The 20,722-nt window shown below is 48.9% G+C and overlaps 2 protein-coding genes and 2 long non-coding RNA genes across 13 annotated transcripts in view; 2 read left to right on the plus strand and 2 right to left on the minus strand.

Moving 5' to 3' along the window:
• Nucleotides 1-1,345: 1,345 nt before the first annotated feature.
• LOC147370124 (uncharacterized) lies at nt 1,346-14,753 on the minus strand. 2 transcript variants are annotated; one of them, XM_086404392.1, is made up of 4 exons: nt 14,354-14,753; nt 12,014-12,857; nt 10,091-10,319; nt 1,346-1,664 (listed from the first exon to the last, which is right to left on the minus strand). In XM_086404392.1, exons 2-4 carry the CDS (start codon nt 12,727-12,729, stop codon nt 1,431-1,433), a joined length of 1,179 nt encoding a protein of 392 aa, XP_086260518.1. In that variant the 5' UTR covers nt 12,730-12,857; nt 14,354-14,753; the 3' UTR covers nt 1,346-1,430. The 2 variants fall into 2 exon arrangements, with proteins under 2 accessions (XP_086260518.1, XP_086260517.1); XM_086404391.1 differs by having other exon boundaries at nt 12,008-12,857.
• On the plus strand, nt 12,747-14,179 carry LOC147370125 (uncharacterized). 4 transcript variants are annotated; one of them, XR_015165040.1, is made up of 5 exons: nt 12,747-12,887; nt 12,982-13,144; nt 13,234-13,346; nt 13,470-13,907; nt 14,121-14,179. It is a non-coding gene; the product is annotated as an uncharacterized LOC147370125 (long non-coding RNA). The 4 variants fall into 4 exon arrangements; XR_015165041.1 differs by having other exon boundaries at nt 13,470-13,811; XR_015165043.1 differs by having other exon boundaries at nt 13,234-13,304.
• Nucleotides 14,754-15,233: 480 nt separating the features above from the next.
• Nucleotides 15,234-16,336, minus strand: LOC147370126 (uncharacterized). The gene is made up of 2 exons (XR_015165045.1): nt 16,182-16,336; nt 15,234-15,451 (listed from the first exon to the last, which is right to left on the minus strand). It is a non-coding gene; the product is annotated as an uncharacterized LOC147370126 (long non-coding RNA).
• Nucleotides 16,337-18,353: 2,017 nt separating this feature from the next.
• The window catches only part of PCGF3 (polycomb group ring finger 3), a 45,508-nt gene continuing 43,139 nt past the window's right edge, over nt 18,354-20,722 (plus strand). For all 6 annotated transcript variants that reach the window (XM_086404394.1, XM_086404396.1, XM_086404393.1 and 3 more), the window contains exon 1: nt 18,354-18,554. The gene's annotated coding sequence lies outside the window, so the exon portion shown is untranslated. The remainder of the gene's footprint in view (nt 18,555-20,722) is intronic.

A 20,722-nucleotide genomic window follows, 5' to 3' on the forward strand; every position in this document is an offset into this window, starting at 1 on the left:
TACAGCCACTATGGAAGACGGTGGGGAGAGTCCTTAAAAAACCAGAAATAAAACCACCACATGATCCAGCAATCCCACTCCTAGGCATATACCCTAGGAAACCAAAATTGAAAAGACACATGTATTCCATTGTTCACTGCAGCACTATTTATAACAGCCAGAACACGGAAGCAACCTAGATGAATGGATAAAGAAGCTGCAGTACATATACACAATGGAATAGTCAACATGAAGTCACTCAGTCGACTCTTCGAGACCCCATGGACTTTGGCCCACCAGGCTCCTCCATCCATGGTATTCTCCAGGCAAGAGTACTGGAGTGGGTTGCCATTTCCTTCTTCAGGGGATCTTCCCGACCCAGGGATCAAACCCCGGTCTCCCGCATTGTAGGCAGACGCTTTACCATCTGAGCCACCAGGGAAGTCAATGGAATAGTACTCAGCCATAAAAAGGAATACATTTGAGCCAGTTCTACTGAAGTGGATGAACCTAGAGCCTATTATACAGAGTGAATTAAGTCAGAAAGATAAATATCATATACTAATGCATATATGGAGAAGGCAATGGCAACCCACTCCAGTACTCTTGCCTGGAAAATCCCATGGACAGAGGAGCCTGGTTGGCTGCAGTCCATGGGATCGCTAAGAGTCGGACACAACTGAGCAACTTCACTTTCACTTTTCACTTTCATGCATTAGAGAAGGAAATGGCAACCCACTCCAGTGTTCTTGCCTGGAAAATCCCAAGGACGGCGGAGCCTGGTGGGCTGCCGTCTATGGGGGTCGCACAGAGTCAGACACGACTGAAGCACCTTAGCAGCAGCAGCAGCAATGCATATATACAGAATCTAGAAAAATGGTACTGAAAAATTTATTTGAGGGGCAGCAATGGAGAAACAGACATAGAGAACAGAGTTATGGACATGGGGAGAGGGGAGGAGAGGGTGAGATGTATGGAGAGAGTAACATGGAAACTTAATTACCATATGTAAAACAGATAGCCAATGGGAATTTGCTATATGTCTCAGGAAACTCAAACAGGGGCTCTGTATCAACAGAGAGGGGCAGGATGGGAGGGAGATGGGGGGCAGTTTCAAAAGGGAGGGGATATATGTAAACCTATGGCTGATTCATGTTGAGGTTTGACAGAAAACAACAAAATTCTGTAAAGCAATTATTAAAAAATAAATAAAATTTTTTAAAAAAAAGGTTACCAGGAATAAGTGCCACAAAGCAAATTCTCAAGGTATAAAAAGCACTGGTACTCTGAACAAACATATAAGAAATAAACCAAATTGATATAATACTCAAAATTCATTAAATGAAATGGTTCATCGACCTCAGACTTAAAATTTTCATAATGTTTATTATCTGTATTCTTCTCCTAAATATGTAAAGCACATGCAGTGAAGATTTCATTTTTGGCAATTTTCAGTCTTCAAGACCAATGGTCTTAATCTTTGATTGGTTTTCTAAGTTCTCCACAATATTTTTCAGATAATCTTCATCTTTTAAAAAATATACATATAATTCTCTTTCCACTTGATGCAGCTTATTAGATGCCAAAAGTTTTCTTTTTGTCTTCACATCAGCAAAAATATCAGTAAGAAGATGATTCAGTTTATTTAGCTGAGATTCAACTTGATGAAACTGCTCCGTTAACTCCTAAAAGGAAAGTAATAATGCTTTTTAATTCAAAATCTCTATTCATAATACCAATCATAAATCTTAAATGTAATTTACATAGGAAGAATCTAAATGATATAATGACTATTCCCACAACCTCAACCATAAAAGACCTCAATTAAAAATCCATAGCAGGATTAACAAAAAGTCTACGTGAGATCCATTGAAACAACTTCTGCAGGCAAGTTTAAGTGATTCAAAGCAAACTCCTACTCCCTGAAGAGTATTTGATATGCAAACTGTTCTGCATATTTATACGTTCAACAAGTATTCTGAATGCCTACCTCATACCATGCACTGTTTTAGAGTCTACAACTATAAAAATGAACACCAAAAAAAAAAAAAAAAGAACACCATTTCCTTCATGGAACTTAACACTCTGCCAAAGTAATCAAACCTTGTTTTAGCCTAACCTGTTTACTCCAGACATCAGAGGTACTGATAAAACCTTGAAATGAAGCAATTACCAATATAAAGTAATTGTCTTAATCTGGATTTTTCTTTTTTCACACTGTTACAGAAGATGGAATTACATGTAACATTCAACTATCCTGATTTACCATGTAATTCTTCTCAAAAACCTAAACATTCTGGACCCCCCACATTTAATAACTGAAATTCCTCACTTCTTAACATTAAAAGCAGCTTAGGTTTTCTAACCATCAGCCAGTAGTATCAAAGAGGTTCTCAGACAATCTGTAGCTATAACTACACCTCAACCTTCGACCACTTCTCAGAATGATCCACAGTATGGTAATCACCTGATGCTTGCTGTGAATAGATTCCTATACCTCACTCCACACTAAATCACTCTGCAACAAAGCCAGAAGCCACATTTCAACAGGCTCCCTGGTGATTTTAATGTACAAGTTCAAGAGTACTAACTTCACACATGTCATAAATGCCAGCTCCAAAGAGCAGTACTTTTTAAACTACAGTAAAAAAAAAAAAAAAATCAAGTGGTATCTACAGTAAGTGGCCTCTGAGGGAAAACCCTGTAAACTGGAAAACAGTGAGAAATATCTCACCTTTAACTCCAATACTAAAGATCTTAATAGTTACTAAAATAATACTACAAATACTGAAAAATATTCAACTTCATTAATAAAAATGCAAGTTAAAATTCATATGGATGACATTTTGTATCTCACTGGGCTAGGAAAAAATGTAAAATAATGATACCCAATGACATTATAGTAAAATCACCATATTTTAGTGATTTTAGAATGGATTCTTTCACACTTTAATATAACTGAAATCAATATGCACTGTATAATTAAGAGCATCATGTACCTGTTATTGACCAGTCATAAGAAGCACTTTATCATATATATAACACCCTACACTGCTTCCCTAGTGGCTCAGATGGTAAAGTGTCTGTCCGCAATGCAGGAGACCCGGGTTCGATCCCTGGGTTGGGAAGATTCCCAGGAGAAGGAAATGGCAGCCCACTCCAGTATTCTTGCCTGGAAAATGCCATGGACCTCGGAGCCCAGTAGGTTACTGTTCATGGGGTCGCAAAGAGTCGGGACACGACTGAGCAACTTCACTTCACTTCACTGCAAGACCTGCAGGGTCTTAGTTCCCCAACCAGGGATCAAAGCCATGCCCCTGCACTGGAAGCGTGGAGTCCTAACCACTGCCACGCCAGGGGATTCCAGCACCTTTTTTGAAAATTCTTACTGTGCTTAAGACACACAGCACAAGGTCTCCCCTCCTAACGAACCCAAGGGCGCAGCACTGCACTGTTAGCTGTTAGCACAATGTTGCATAGCAGATGCTAGGACTTGTTCCCTTCGCCTGAAGTGAGACTTGACGCCTACTGATGAACAACTCTCCATCACCGGCAACCACCACTGTACTCTGTGCTTCTAATGAGTCTATTTTAGATGGCCCACAGTAAGTGGAATCATGCGCTGTTTCTTGGGACTATCTTATTTTCGCTTAGCATAATCTCAAGGTTCATTCATGTTGTGGTATTCTGAGGTTTTTTTAAGGCTGAATAATATTTCACTGTATGTATATACTACATTTTCTTTTTCCATTCCTCCATAGATGGACATTTAGGTTTTTTCTACAGCTTAGCTATTACAAGTAGGACTGCAATGAACATGTGAGTGGAGACATCTCTTTAATATCCTATTTTTATTTCCTCTGGATGAATACCCAGAAGGAGGATTACAGGATCATACAGTAGTTCTATTTTAATTTTTTTGAGGAAATTCCATACCGTTTTCCACAGCAGCTTCACCATTTTGCACTCCCACCGATAATGTACCAGGGCTCCAATGTCCCCACACCCTCACCAACACTACTCTTTTGGTTTTTTGATAACAGTCATAATAGTTGTAAGGTGATATCTCAACTGTGGTTTTGCTTTGCATTTCTCTGATAATTAGTGACGTCGAGCAACTACTCATAAACCTGTTGGCCATTTATATATCTTCTTTAGATAAATGTCTATTCAAGTCCTTAGCCCATTTTAAAATTAGGTCATTTAGTTTTTTGCCTTTTCATACTGTTCATGGGGTTCTTGAAGCAAGAATACTGGAGTGGTCTGCCATTCCCATTTCCAGTGGACCACATTTTATCAGTCAAAGTAAAGAGGAACTAAAGAGCCTCTTGAGGAGGGTGAAAGAAGAGAGTGAAAAAGCTGGCTTAAAACTCAACATTCAAAAAACTAAGATCATGGCATAAGCCCCCATCAGTTCAGTTCAGTCGCTCAGTCGTGTCTGACTCTGCGACCCCATGAATCGCAGCACGCCAGGCCTCCCTGTCCATCACCAACTCCAGGAGTTCACCCAAACTCATGTGCATCGAGTTGGTGATGCCATCCAGCCATCTCATCCTCTGTCATCCCCTTTTCCTCCTGCCCCCAATCCTTCCCAGCATCAGAGTCTTTTCCAATGAGTCAACTCTTTGCATGAGGTGGCCAAAGTACTGGAGTTTCAGTTTTAGCATCATTCCTTCCAAGGAACACCCAGGGCTGATCTCCTTTAGAATGGATTGGTTGGATCTCCTTGCAGTCCAAGGGATTCTCAAGAGTCTTCTCCAACACCACAGTTCAAAAGCATCAATTCTTTGGCGCTCAGCTTTCTTTACAGTCCAACTCTCACATCCATACACGACCACTGGAAAAACCATAGCCTTTGCCATTACTTTGTTGGCAAAGTAATGTCTCTGCTTTTTAATATGCTATCTATGTTGGTCATAACTTTCCTTCCAAGGAGTAAGCGTCTTTTAATTTCATGGCTGCAGTCACCACCTGCAGTGATTTTGGAGCCCAAAAAAATAAAGTCTGACACTGTTTCCCCATCTATTTCCCAGGAAGTGATGGGACCAGATGCCATGATCTTCGTTTTCTGAATGTTGAGCTTTAAGCCAACTTTTTCACTCTCCTTTTTCACTTTCATCAAGAGGCTTTTTAGTTCCTCTTCACTTTCTGCCATAAGGGTGGTGTCATCTGCATATGTGAGGTTATTGATATTTCTCCCGGCAATCTTGATTCCAGCTTGTGCTTCTTCTAGTCCAGTGTTTCTCATAATATACTCTGCATATAAATTAAATAAGCAGGGTGACAATATATAGCCTTGACGTACTCACTTCATGGCAAATAGAAGAGGAAAAAACGGAAATTGACAGATTTTCTTGGGCCCCAAAATCACTGCAGATGGTAACCGCAGCCAAGAAATGAAAAGACCCTTGCTCCTTGGAAGGAAAGCTATGACAAACCTAGAGAGTGTATTAAAAAGCAGAGACATCACTTGGCTGATCAAAGTCCATATAGTCAAAGCTATGTTCCAGTAGTCATGTACAGATGTGAGAGTTGGACCATAAAGAAAGCTGAGCGCCGAAGAATTGATGCTTTCAAATTGTGGTGCTGGAGAAGATTCTTGAGAGTCCTTGGACAGCAAGGAGATCAAACCAGTCAACCCTAAAGAAAATCAACTGTGAATATTCACTGGAAGGATTGATGCTGAAACTATAGCTCCTACACTCTGGCCACTTGATGTGAAGAGCCGACTCACTGGAAAAGACCCTGATGCTGGAAAGACTGAGGGCAGGAGAAGTGGGAGACAGAGAATGAGACGGCTGGATAGCATCACTGACTCAGTGGACATGAATTTGAGCAAATTCCGGGAGACAGCTGAGGGCAGAGGAGTCTGGTGTGCCGTAGTCCATGGGGCTGCAGAGTCGGAAATGACTTAGCGACTGAACAATAAGTCTGTTGCTGTCACCAACGCTGTTTATGTACAGTGTGGAAAAACACAAAAAATACTTTGAGTCAAGAAATAACATAGAAATGGACACTGAATGTGAAGTTTCAGAAATACCGTAATCATTTTAATTGGCTTTTTCCTTTTAATGTATATTCCTAAGGGATATGATAAAAACCTATGTCTATCACACCTAAAAGATATCTTCTAATAGGTATGAAATAAAAATTCTAAATAAGAAAGTGCTGTGTCAGTTTAAATGAAAATGCTTTTTCTTTCTTAGAAACTCGTGAAATTATGGTGTATCATATGATAAATGGTGTCTAGTAGACATTCAAATAGCTGGTGACATTTTAAATAGGTAAACTCCTTTGAAAAGCAATATGGCAGTATCAAAAGCTAAAAAATAATGTGTATAACCCAAGAAACCTCATAATTCTATACTATCTCTAAGAGTTCATCCAAATGGTGGACTGGTTACAGAAATTATGACATAGTAATTAAATCAATAGAGTATTATAAACATTAAAAATTAAAATTATTGTAGCATGGAAATGTTTATTTCATAACGCTAAATAAAAAGGAAAATATAAAAAATACATAAGTAAAGGAAAAAAGCATCTACTTTGCAAATACTAACCAAAAGAAAAATAGCATAGGAATATTAATATTGGACAAGAGAAAATTAAGACAAAAAGCACAATACAGGGTCATTATATAATGCTAAACAGTTAAATCACTGCAATTTAAATCCACCAGGATAATAATTCACTGCAATTTTAAACTTGGATGTAACTTATAAAATAGACTCAAATATAAATAAAAACTGATAGAACTACAATGAGAAATTTTCAAATCCACCATCATAGGATTTTTAAATAATTATTTAAAAGATCAAGAAGATAGAATCAGTAAATAGGAAACTTTAAAAAACTAATCACAAGTATCACTTCATATCCATGAGGATGACTATTACATCCTTTTTTAAAAGGGAAAATAACAACTGTAGGTGAGGACATGTATAAACTAGAACCCTGGTACAGCTGCTGGGTAATGTCAGATTCTCAAAAAGTTAAACACAGGCTTACCATGATTCAGCATTCACTCGTAGGCATATACGCAAAAGGAATGAAAACAGGGACTCAAATTCGTGTACAACGTTCACAGCAGCATTATATACAACAGATAAAAGGTGTAAACAACTCAAGTGTCTATGAACAGATGAACAGTTAAACAGATAAAATGCGATGATAAAACACAGATGAACAGATAAATGTGTTATATACACACAACAGAATACTCAGCACCAAAAAGGAATGAAATTCTCACACCTGATGCAATATGGATGATACTTAAGGATATTATGCTGAGATAAGCCAAAGACAAAAGGACAAATATTATTATATGATTCTACTTTTATAAGATAACTATAGTAGGCAAATTTATAGAGACAGAAAATGGAATAGAGATTACTAGGGATGGGGAAAAGAAGGAATGGAGAATTAATATTTAACAGGCACAGAGTTTAGCCCATGTGGGATGAGAAAAGTTCTGGAAGTAAATGGTGACACGGCTGCATGACAGTGCAAATGTTCTTAACGTCATCATAACTGCACACATTAAAATGGTTAAAATTGTAAATTTTACATTTTGTATATTTTATAATAAAAAATTATTTTAAAAACTAATCATAAGCTGTCTTATTTCAAGAAAAGATAACGTAGTTATTCAGATCAATTCTTCCACAGGAAAAAATGTAAAAAGTGAAATGAAGTATTTTAAAGAGTCAAACAAAGCAAAATCTTCTAGGACTTCCCTGGTGATCCAGTGATTAAAAATCCACCTTACAATGCAGGGGACACAGATTCGATGCCTGGTCAGGGAACTAAGATCCCACATGCCACGGGGCAACTAGAGAGTCCATGGCACAACTAAAGAGCCTCTGTTCACCGCAACGAGGAAAAGCCCACGCACCACAACAGAAGACCCAGCGCAGCAACAACAACAAAAAACAAAACCCCAAAGCTTCCTGAAACCAACAAAGAGAGAACAAGACTTTAAAAGACTACAAATCCATAAAACAATGCAGACTGGTAAGAGACCCCAGAAGCTGCTTTACTCAATCGCTAATCTTGAAAAAACAGAATCCATGATTCCTGACACTGACAAGAGGAGTGGTGAAGTCCAAGGTCCATAGAAGGTAGGAAGTCAAACAGGAGACTGTCTTTGTAATAAACTAAGGACACCAACAATCTTAAGATCAGGATGGCCAGAGCAGGAAGAGCCCTTGGTTAGAATCACAGTCCAGACAGGAATCATCTGTTGTTGTTCAGTCACTCAGTCGTGTCAAATTCCTTGCAACCCAAGGGACTGTAGCATGCCAGGCTTCCCTGTCCTTCACCATTTCTCCCAGAGCTTACTCAAACTCATGCCCATTGAGTCGGCGATGCCATCCAACCATCTCGTCCTCCAAAACAGACTTTGAACCCAGCTTATGGTTCAGAACTGGCAGTGCTCTTAATATCTAAGTGAGCATACACGAAGGCAAAAGACGTTTAAGGAGGGTCTTTTATGTATTTTAATGTATGAGAGTCCTTTCACCAGAAAGATACTGATTTTAAATTTGGATGCCTCAATAAGTGGTAATGGGACAATCTGGTTATTCATGGGGAAAAATAACAATAAAATTAGAACTCTATTTCTCATGTCACAAACTCCTGGTGGATTAAAGAACTGAACTAGAACAGCATAAACTTTTAAGATAAAGTAAAAGGGACTGTCATTACTATGTTAAGGGCAAACTTTCACAAGATATAAAAAAGGGCAAACCATAAGAGTGATAAATTACATCAAAATTGAAATCTTAAAAAAAAAAGTCAAAAACTAACAGGTAACAATAAAAAAGAAAAAAACAAGACACAAATAGGGAGCAAACACATGCAGCACACATCACTGACAAATGGCTGGCGTTTGAAATGCGTGAAAGAACTCCTCCCGAACGGGGCTCAACCGCCACGATCATCAGAGACATGCCAATCGTAACCTCAACGGGACGCTATTTTATATGTTTGCAGAGTGAGAAAACTATAAATGCAGATAGCACTATGTGATGAAAAAAACATCGTAAAAGAGCATCTCTCAAACACTGCTGGTACAATATGGTACAACCACTTCCAAAATCAGTTTGATGTATTATGTAAAACAGAACCTGTTATTCAGCAATTCCACTCCTATGTGAGGTGACAGAGAGAGAGAGACATGCATCTGTAAGACATGCAGCAAGGCTATCCACATCAGTATGATCTACAACAGCAAGAACTGGAAATAATCTAAATGTCTGTCAACAGAACAGGTAATTAGACTGTGGAATTTCACATAAGGGAATACTAACTATACAAAAGAGAAAACTATAAATGAGCTACTATAAATGAGCTAAGTTTTACAAATACCCACATGGATAAAACCCAAAATCATATTAAGAAACAAGCAAGTTACTGAAGAATATATATAATACAATCTATATAAAGTTCAGAAACATACAAAACTAACACACAGTCTGTATTATAAATAAAAGAAAGCAAATGACAAATCTTAGCATAGTTCCTCCCTGAAACAAGAGAGGAGAATGCTATTAGAAAGTGAAAGTGAAGTCTCTTGGTCATGTCCGACTCTTTGCGACCCCATGGACTGTAGCCTATCAGGCTCCTCCGTCCATGGGATTTTCCAGGCAAGAGTGCTGGAGTGGACTGCCATTTCCTTCTCCAGGGGATCTTCCCGACGACCCAGGAATCGAACCCGAGTCCCCCGCATTGCAGGCAGATGCTTTATGGTCTGAGCCACCAGGGAAGCCTATTAGAAGGAGCTGCTATTACTAAGGGTACACAGAATTTTAAAGATATAAGAGCTATCCTGTGTGTTAAAATAAGTGAAAAAAAATACAGGGATGGTGTGTTTTTTTTTTTTAATTCTTACCATAAACATTACATACCCTTTCATATCTGAAATATTTAATAAATTTTAAAAACTTTGAGCAAAACTACTTGAAAAATATATGTGAATAAAAATGAGATATAAAAATGTTACTATCAGGGAAATGGGGTAATATTTTCTTCATGTTAACATTTTCTTTAGTATCTTTTACAATGAACATTTTTTTAAGCATTTTTAATTACCAGGGTAAGCACCTACCTGATCACTAAGCAAAAGCTGATTTCCTCCTTGATACAAAGCTTCACAAAGCATGTTCACATCACTGTTTAGTTTGGACAGAAAGAAAGAATGTTCTTGAGCAGATACTGCCAACTGCTCTTGTACCAAAGAAACCTCCTGTTTTAATTTCTCAGCTACTTCTTCCAGGTTTCCATGGGTTATAAACAATTCTTTTTTCTTATTCTCTCCTTCTAAAAGTTGATAAAGCCTAAAATGTAGAAATAAAAATTAGAAGAAATTCTTAAGTCAGTACAGTTTTCAAAATTATAACCCACTATATTGGGGCATCTTTGGGAAAGCTAACAATTGTAAATATTAATCAAACAATTAAAAACTTTCCAACTACAATACTATCTCATTACAGAAATACATATTCTAATTATCGTATCTGAATTCCCAGTTTTCCCATCTTCCAAGTTTTAGACATAAAATTCTTTTTGACTTTAACTGCCACTAACCTACTTCAATTAAAGTACCCTTCAGAGATACCGCCCTAGAGAACACTTCTTCCACAGAACACAACTATGAGGCAGCAGAAACGGCAAAGAACTTGAAACAGAAGACTGAGGTCTGACGCTGGCTGTCATGTAAGACCTAAGTCAAGTCAGCCTTTGAGATTTAATCTTCACGTCTAACATCTACCTAATTTTAAAGGACTGTGGTAGACTTAAAAGAGGAAAATTGAAAATACAAGCTACATAAATATTAATAGTAAACTTGCTACTCCAGTCATGTCTACATTTGCTTGACAAATTAAATTCCTAATGAGCCAAGAGGCCATTGTAATACTTCAAACATTAATGGCAGAAAAATTCTACAGTACAAACGGAAAAATGTGAGGCGGCACCTTCTACACATATACGACAAAAAGTATCTGTTCTTAGTCTTCTGAAACTGGTTCAAAGTGAAAAGTAGTGAAAGTGTTAGTTGCTGAGTTGTGTCCAACTCTTCGTGACTCCATGGACTCAGCCTGCCAAGTTCCTCTGTCCATGGAATTCACAAAAATATGGGAGTAAGAAGCCATTCCCGTCTCCAAGGGATCTTGGGAGTGTGCGCAGGCAGTGTGGGATCCAGGAGGCCTAAGGGTCCCCTGCGCTCCGGTTCTCGGTGCCCGATCTCCCACTGCGGGAGGGGAACACCAAGGCGAGGAGTCGGGCCAGCTCCAAGGGGCTGGAGTCCAAGGGGACCTTGGTTTTAAGGTCCCTAGGTGGGTGATCACACAAGAGCCTGTGGCCGCTGGTCTGTGGCTGCCCTCGGCTCAGCGGGGAGCCCACTGAGACGTTTGCGGCTGTGGGCAGGAGTCCCGGGAACTCTACCTATGAGTCAGCGGTGGAACTAGGTGGAGCAGGACGTCCCAGGTAGGGACCCTGTGAAGGAGTAAACATAAGGGGCTCTATCTTGAAAGCAGGACGCCATCTTGGGTCGGACTGTGGACTTTGAGCTATAAGCCCAGTATCCATGGAAACAGCATACCAATGAAAAACCAGACCCCTGGATGAAGGAGCCTCGGGACTCGTACCTAGACTGCTCCTCGCCTAAAGGAATATGCTAATTATCACTAACAGGACAAAGTTGTAAACCCCATTATGCTTAGCGGGGTATGACCACAGGTCTATTTATCAATGTCCACTGTTTAATTATCTAGGCTTATGACACATGAATCATGGCTTAACTTCGATGGTATCTCTCTTTTACCTTGTCCAGACTAGTTTCAAGGAATTTGGGTAGGTGGGTTTGGGCACGTATACTTAGGGTATCTAAGGTTTTCACAAAACTGGTCGGGGTCCTTGGCTAACAGGAGACTCTGCCTTGGGCCTGACAGTGTAATAATCTGCCCTCCACCATCTGCACTGTCCTTCTGAGTGAGTTGTTTCCCGGAACGCGTGGCTACAACACCTGGACCTGTTGTAGGGCGCTGCTCCAAGGTCGACGAGCGTCCGAGTGGGGTTGGAGGTCACCCTTCGCTCAGCGCTGATCTGGAGGCCAGGCGCGTTTCGGGGGCGCTCCGCTGGAGTGTGCGCAGCCAGTGTGCGGCCCGGGAGGCCTGAGGGTCCCCTGCGCTCCGGTTCTCGGCGCCCGATCTCCCGCTGTGGGAGGGGAACACCAAGGCGAGGAGTCGGGCCAGCTCCGTCCGCGGGAGCAGGTGCGCCAGGTGCCGCGTGCGGGTGCGCGGACTCGCAAGCCCACAGAGCGGAGCGAAAGTGTCCGCGAACATGTTCGTGGAGTGGACTGTATGGGCCAGAGGCCCGGGGTAGGAAGAATGGGCGTTGGTCGCCAGAAGGGCAGCGGAAGAGGCGGTGAGGAGAAGCAGAAGCCGCAGCAACCACTGCAAAACCACCATCTAGTCTCTCAGCTCTGCTCTCTCTGCGAGACCGCGGCGGCGCCCGGCCTTTATAGGCGCCCCGTGCGTCACCCCGCCTCTCTGTGACGTCACGGGCACCTCCGGCCAGTCGCCAGGCGGATTTCACCGCTGCGCGCCGCGGGCCAATTGCGGGGCGGTTCTCTCCATCTTCCTCCAATCTGGCCCCGCCCCGGTCCCCGCGGGGTCCCTGAGGCCCTGGGGGGCGGGGCGGTGCATCTGAGAGCGGGTCGGGGGAGGGCGCTCCAGGGGTTGCCATGGTGACATTGAACCTGCCTGGATCCTAACGCTCCAAGGGCTCCCTTGGCGTCTCAGCCTCCGATAGCGTCTGATAGCGGATGGAGGACAGGCGGTCCGCGAAAGCGAGGCGGTGTGCAGGGGGATGGGCTGCAGGAGATGTGGAGAAGGACAGAGGAGGTGAGATACTGGGAAGGAGGCAGGGGCTCCCATCAGAGGGTCGGGGCAGCAGAGGAAATGGGCGACCCCCCTCTGCTGGTTTCCCTCCCGTCAGAGTGGCACCCGGCGCTGGCCTTTAGCCTGGGCGATCTGCAGTTCAGACCCGGCTGGCTGGAGGGCGAGGACACGTGTGGGTGGAGCAGTCCTCGATCCCGGAGCCACCATCAGGGGACACTGTCTTCCGACACTACTATTCAGAACTCATACACATGGTGAAGGTCAGGCCAGCTCCGCCCCCGCTTCCAGGCCCCCTTCCCGGGGTTGGGGGGCACTCGGACGACCGGCCTTCGTACTGTGAACCTGTCAGGCTTCCAGGAAGCCCCGGAAGTTGAGGAAGAAGCCCTCCAGCTCTCGAACCCGCGCCTCCTGCCGCCCCAGGTGCTCGGCGTTTTCTTGTGGCGCCTCCCTCTCCCCCTCCAGGTGGGACAACCTGTCCCCGAGAAGCCCCAGCTCAGCCAATGAGTCCTCTGTGCGTGGGGCCTGGGGCTCTCCTGGGACATGGCCACGGGTGCCCTGCTCAACGTCAGCCATTCCACTTGGCAGCTCTTTCAGCCTCTCCTGTCCGAAGGCAGGGCATCCCTCTCGCCCTCTGGAGAGAACTCTCCAGAAGACCAAGACACCTAAGCACTGGAAGAGCCAGCTAAACCTGGTCCCAGGCCAGCGGTCTCCAGGCCCACGGCCCATCAGTACCTCAGCACTGAGACCCACCAGGGGGACCACACCCTGCACGGCTCCAAGCACCGGCCACGAGACGCTGGCGCTTCCGAGCCTGTCTCCCAGGAACGCAGCCACCACCAAAGCCTGCAGAGACAGCCGCCTACCCGGCCCCCGCGGTGGAAGGCCGAGGCCCGCCGGGGCCAGGGGTCTCGGGTTGGTCCCGACTGGGTGAGGACGCCGTGCTTCTCTGGATGCAGGTGGCTCTCCCGCCCCCATTTCCCGGTCTCCCGCCAGCCTCACCGAGTGATTGAACTGCTGCTGGGGGTGAGGGGCTACTGGAGCCGGCCCTTCCCTTTCTGGGGGTCGGGGCGCCACCGGGGCATCAGGGAGCTAGCTGGGGCCAAGGTTGCCTGGCGGCTTTGGGAGGGTTCCGAGGCCGGCCTCCTCACCCTCTGCAGGCTCTGGGCGCTGCTACTGGGAGGAGTACGCAGAGGTGGGGCGCACACTGACAGGAATGAAATTTTTCTCTTCCACCAGGTAGCAGCCCCTTCCAGCCAGCTCCCCTGGGCTGAACAAAGGCATCGAGGCCACAGGCAGACAAGGACTCAGGTGTCATCATGGGAAAGCTCTGGGCTGGGTTTCCGGCCGGCATGTGGGAAGGGTCCTGAATGAGGGGGTGCGGGGGATAGCCGCTGCCCTTGAGGGGGAGAAGGGTCAGTGCTGGAAGGCCTGGAGGGAGGGTCTGCAGGGCTGTGGAGATGGGCACGTACACTTAGGACCTGTGGCTGCCCTCGGCTCTGCGGGGAGCTGGAGGCCAGGCGCGTTTCGGGATGCTCCGCTGGAGTGTGCGCAGCCAGTGTGCGGCCCGGGAGGCCTGAGGGTCCCCTGCGCTCCGGTTCCCGGCGCCCGATCCCTCGCTGCGGGAGGGGAACACCAAGGCGAGGAGTCGGGCCAGCTCCGTCCGCGGGAGCAGGTGCGCGGACTCGCAAGCCCACAGAGCGGAGCGAAAGTGGCACGAATACGAACGTGGAATGCACGGTATGGCCAGAGGCCCGGGGCAGGAAGAATGGGCGTTGATCGCCAGAAGGGCCGCCGAAGAGGCGGCGAGGAGGAGAAGCAGAAGCGGCAGCAGCCGTGGCAGAACCGCCATCTCGCCTCTCCGCTCTCTGCGAGACCGCGGCAGCGCCCGGCCTTTATACGCGGCTCCGCCAATCTGGCCCCGCCCCGCTCCCCGCGGAGTCCCTGAGGCCCTGGGGGGCGGGGCGGTGCGTCTGAGAGCCCGTCGGGGGAGGGCGCTCCAGGCGTTGCCATGGTGACGTTAAACCTGCCTGGATCCTAAGGCTCCAAAGGCTCCCTTTGGTGTCTCAGCTTCGGATAGCCTCTGATAGCGGATGGAGGACAGGCGGTCAGCGAAGGAGAGGTGGTGTGTAAGGGGGATGGGCTGCAGGAGATATGGAGAAGGATAGAGGAGGTGAGATGCTGGGAATGGGGCGGGGGCTCCCACCAGAGGGTCCGGGCAGCAGAGGAAACGGGCGGCCCATCTGGTCAGGCGGGTGTGTGCTCCCTAGACGGATCCCAGCACTCTTGTGCGGGTGAGTCTGTGTGCCACTAGCGCAGCGAGGCCAAACGATACTGAATCCTCGGAATCTAGAGCAGAGAAAGGTTTATTGCTGCACGATGCGAGGAGACGCGTGGCTCCCACCTTAAAAACCCCAAACTCCCCAAAGGTTTCAGCAAAGCCCTTTCCTGGGAAAAGTGAGGTGAGTCGTTGCAAACTTCCTGGTGTCAGATTCTTTGTTCTTGAGGTCAGGTCATGGTCAGGTAACAGTGTTCCTGTAAATGTCTCTAAATGAATGCCATTCTCTGTTCTGACAAGAAAAGACAAGGTCTCAAGGCTCAACTTTCACCCTCCAAGGTCCACCTTCCTGGCTAAGGCGGGGGTGGGGGGGGGCGGGGGGTGGGGTTGGCGCTCCCTGCTAGGGCCAGTCAGCCTGCCCACGAGTCTTCGTCCAGCACCCAGTCTGGGTCCTCCCACTAGCACCCAGGCCGGGCTGAGGAGGCAGATCTCAGCTGGTGGTGCCCTTGGAGCCAGGTCCCCAGACCCTGTCCAGCTGTCATCTCTGAGGCAGCTAGGCGCCCAGGACCCAACTGGTTTTCAGTCTCCTCAGGCCCTCCAAACAGCAGGGGGTCAGGTCCCTCACACGGCAGCCAGGCAAACCGCTGCTGCCCTTAGGTCCCAGTCTGGGGACTGGGGAGACCTTCACTGCCTCTCGGCCTGGGCCCGGCCAGCGGGCAGCATTGGCAAGGGCTGTGGAGCCCAGCAGGACAGAGCCCCTAGCCTGTCCCCCCACCCCATCCACTGGCCTGAGGCCGGGTGAGCAGGAGGGCTCCGGGGTGAAGGCTGGGGCCCGCCTCTTACCTCCCTCTCTGCCTGACTACCACCACTCCCCTGACCGCTGGCCTAACAGGCCTTTAATCACCACCCTGGCAGTTTCTCAGTAGCGGCCGCCTGGTGACTGCTGCCTGGTAACGGTAGCTGTACTGGCCGCTGCACCCATGCCTGTCCCCCCACACACTTGTCCTTTCTCTGTCACGCACTCGTCCTTGGAGACGTCAGCCCCACTTGCTGGCACCGCGACCCTCCTGTCTGTATTTTCCACCGGACAGTCTGTTTTGTCCTTCGGCTTCTGGTGCTTGAACTTCTTGCCTCCTGTTGCAAACACTGCTGCTCTTTTCCCCAGCAGCTGTTTCTTCTATGCCGAATACAATAAATACGAATACATAAAATGTCAGCTGTCCTGGTCTCCAGGTGAAATGGGCTCACAGAAAGTAGGCCCATCCCCAGGGGATGAATCTTGACTGGAGGAAAGCAGGCATGGCCCTCTCTTTCCTCTGCTGGAATGGTGGGGGTGGAGAGAACACATGACCCAGTTCTGCCCAATAGAGCTGAGAGGAGCCCTGTTTCGGAGGCAGGTGGTGTTTGGGAAAGTTTCATCTCTTTAAAGGAAGGCGGGTGGTGGAAATCAATCATCACTGTTTTCCTTCGACCTGGTAGGGGGAATGTGATGGGAGGAGATGTAGCAGTCAAAGTGAGGCCGTGAGGAAAGAGCTAAGGAGAATCCCAGAGGAGCTGGTTCAAAGACCTGCCCTTGCTGACCAAATAAACTAATCAACCCCATAGCCTCCGGACTCTGGAGTCTTGTTGGCAAGATCATCACCCCTGCACTGAAGCCATGCTGGGCCAGAAGTTCTGTTATGGGACCCATTTCATTCATTAATTCAGAATAATTAAGTACCTTATTAAATATTTCTTGTGCTGATTCCACTTTCTAATCAGCAAAATCTGACGTGCACAGAGATGATGAGGGGCAGTGGAGAGGATGAAGGCGCAAGGAAGAGGTCCCGGAGTGGACAGACTGTAGACAGAGCCTGAGGACACGCGGACCTGGGGCACCACAACCGCCCTGCAGTCCACCCCAGTGGGCTTGTCCACAGCTTGCTAGCGGGTGGGAGAGACGCTGGGGATTGCTAGGCGGCCTGGAGGTGGTGCTGGGGTGATGCACCCTGGGAGAGAGACTGGGGAGGGTCACCAGGTGGCCCTGGAGACCGGCCCAAAGGCAGAAGAGGGGCAGCCTCAGGGCCGACCCTTCAGGGCGCAGGTGAGGTTCTCCTTGGTAATAAGCCCTTTCCAAGTCCGCCCTGTAAACACTCCTGTTGGTATTTCAAACCAATGCAGGCAGCGCTCCTCCCTGCCCTCCCAACACTATGCCCTCCAGGCATATCAGCCTGGTCCTCTGTAGATCCCACATAGGGTCTAGCGGGGGTCAGATGACCACATTCTGCCCACCACTGCTGATCTCTGGCTAGGAAGAGGCAAGGGTTCATAGCCTCCATTTTCCATCGCCATTTCACCCCCTCCTGTTCCCCTCCCCCTGGCTCCATTCAAAAAACTAAGATCATGGCATCCAGTCCCATCACTTCGTGGCAAATAGATGGGAAAAAATGGAAACAGTGGCAGATTTTATTTTCTTGGGCTCCAAAATCACTATGGACAGTGACTGCAGCCATGAAATTAAAAGATGCTCGTTCCTTGGAAGAAAAGCTATGACAAACCTAGACAGCATATTAAAAAGCAGAGACATCACTCTGTCGACAAAAGTCCATATAGTCAAAACTATGGTTTTTCCAATAGTCATGTACGAATGTGAGAGTCTGGGAGCCCTGTTGGTTGGGTTGGCAGGGTTTCTGTCTGTCCGCGGCGCCCCCGTTCCTGCCTGATGCTGATTCCCAGGAAAACAGGAATGCAAGAACGAGACTGCCTCCCTCGGAGGAAACCCCAGGTCTGGGGGCGAGGTCCTAACGCCTGCTGCCTGCAGGACCCGAAGTTCCGCATGCCGCGCCTCCGCTCCGCCCCGGCCCTGTCCGGCCCCCGCCCCGCCCCCGGCCCCCGGCCCCCGGCCCAGCCCCACGCCCCGCAAGGCCACGCCCCATCTCTGGCCCCGCCTCCCCAGCCCCTCAAGCGTCTCACGACCCAGCTTAGTCTCTGCCGGGAGCCCTGCTCCGAGGCTCCCTCTGACCCCGCCCTCCGTCCCCACCCACAACCTCTCACCACGCCCCCGTCCTGGGTTCCGCGGCCGGCAACCCTCTCCTCTTCAGGCCCCAGAGTCGCCCTAGCCCGGACGCGCCTGCGCCCTCTGGCTCCGCCCTTGCCACGCCCCCGGACCTCCCCCCTCCAGGCCACGCCCCTGCCCCGGCCGCCGGGTGGGAGCCGGGCCGCGCAACGCGCATGCTCCAGGCGCGGCGCCCCCGACTCTGCGGTCGGCTCCGCTCGGGCATTTCCGCCTCTTTGTTTTAAACTCCGGACGGGTTTTTTTCTCCTGCTCTTGGGGGGGACCCGGAGGGAGCGGCGCCCCCTCCCCCTGCCCGCTCTGCCCCCGCGTGCGCCCAGCTCGCCCGCAGCTGAGACGGCAGGTCAGTGAGTCCGCGCCCCGCCTGGCCTGGCCCGTGGCGCCCGCTCCACAGGCCGAGGCCTCGGCCCGTGTCCGGGCCCGGAAGGCTCCGAACCCCGGCCCGCGCCCCTGCACCCTCGTCGGCCCGGCCTGCAGCTCCCCGACTCCGCTCGGCAGGCCCAGGCCCGGGCCGGACCCACGGGGGCCGGACCTAGGGCAGGGCCCGACCTCGGGACGGGTCTTCGGGGAGCGACCGGGGATGACTGGATCCCAGGACCGGCCACTGGGGGGGACCAGACCCTTGGACAGGTCACCGGGGAGGGACCGGGGAGGACCGGACTCCTGGACGGGCCACCGCAGAGGGGCCAGGGAGGACCAGACCCCAGGACGGGTCACCAGGGAGGACCGGACCCCTGGACGGGCCACTACAGAGGGGCCAGAGAGTATCTAACCCCAGGATGGGTCATCAGGGAGGACTGGACCTTAGGACACACGGAGAAAAGACTAGGAAATACTGGATGCCAAGACAGATATCCTAAGAGAGCCCAACCCCGATATGGGTCATGGAGGAGGGCTGGACCTTAAGACTCAGCAAGAATCAGCTGGACCCCGAGACAGGTCACCGAGGATGGCCAGGACTTAGGAATAGTTGGTACTAGGACAAGTCACTGAGGAGCCAGGGACCTTAGGATGGGTCACCTGGGGGCAGTCTGGACCCCAGGACTGGCCCATGGAAAGATCAGGACTTGAGTAAACCCACTAGAGAGGACTGAGACCCCAGGACTGGTCTCCAGTAGGGCCAGGATTTCAAAACTGTCCTGTGAACACTTCTGGGACCCTGGAACAGCTCGTCCTTCCCAGGAGCCAGGACCCTGGGGCTGTGCCACGTGGAGGGCTCTGTCTTGTGACAGGCTGCAGGGATGACCCAGGTAGGTCGTGAAGGAGAGTTGGACGCTGGGCAGTCCTGGAGAAGGCTGGCTCTCAGACAGGACCGGGACTGTGATGAGAGCTGAAACTTGGAGACAGGCCCCCAGGAAGGCTGCGACTCTTGAGTCACTGAGAAGCACCCAGGCCTCAAGGGTGGTCTCTGAGGAGTGCTGGGACCCCAGGCTGGACCCCCAGGGGCCTGGGCCCTGGGTCAGTTTCCAGAGTGCCTGGAATCCACTCAGCTTACTCAGCTGGACCCCAGCTGCTATAAAGGTCTGGAGCATCAGGGATCCTGGGTATGTAAGCCCCACAGGTGCAAACCGGCCCTCTCTGTGAGGCCCCTGAGCGCCTGGGCCCCACAAACCTTCTGACCTTCAGCAGTTGCTGCCTGGACTGGCCCCCGGGGTTAGGCTGGGTTGAGACTGATGGAGATCCTACTCCACATTGGCTCCGTGCCCCGAGCCAGCAGGGTGCCCCTCCCCAGACCCAGGAAGCTGCCCCCACCCTGCTCTCCCAGTCTCTGCTCCAGGGCTGCCATTGCCTTACCTGCACTCTGGTCAGTGATGGTCATCTTCAGTCACTTCTACCCTCCCCGCCCTCCGGTGGTGTCACCAAAAGCGCCCCGTTCTCTAGGTCTGGAGGTGTTTTCGGTGTCCAGGAACTTCCAGGAGGAATGGGGTCCAGATGGCCGTGTGGGTTGCGGGAGGGGTTTGGGGGCCATTGGTCCAGTGTGTGTCAAGTGAGCCATCAGGCGCCTTTTCCACTCCAGGAAGAGACCCTGGGCTGGGGGCTCTGCTTCTCCAAAACCTTGCCCTCTGACCTCACCCAGATCTTGCTTGCCGTGTCCTTTACTTTGAAAGTAGGGATGGAGACTTGCTGCCTTTGGGCCAGGGAAGGCTCCAGAGTGTCCAGTGCATGAGGCTGCCCAGGGGGGCACTGTCTGCCTGGCGTGGGGCCAGCGTGCAGCGCATTCGCTGTATGGACAAGAGGCAGGAGTACATTCAGAGAGGTTGCCCTGTGTGAGAATGGGGCGTGACTCTAAAACCCAAGGGAGGTGCTTGAATGATCAGGTAGGTCACTGTTTCATTTTGTGCCATAACTTCTCTTCTTGGTTACTTAGAAGAAACCCCCTTTGAGTTTTCAGTGTAACATTTCGTAGGACCTAATCTTAAATGGAGTCCATGAATAGTCCAGCCTAGAAAGTTTTATTTGTCAAACGTAACCACGCTTGGGACCTTCTTGCTCAGTGCTGGCTTCTGATTT

This window comes from Bos grunniens, chromosome 6, assembly GCF_055505025.1.
Source record: "Bos grunniens cultivar Pamir isolate PY7600 chromosome 6, Bosgru_T2T1.0, whole genome shotgun sequence".
NCBI classification, from domain to species: domain Eukaryota; kingdom Metazoa; phylum Chordata; class Mammalia; order Artiodactyla; family Bovidae; genus Bos; species Bos grunniens.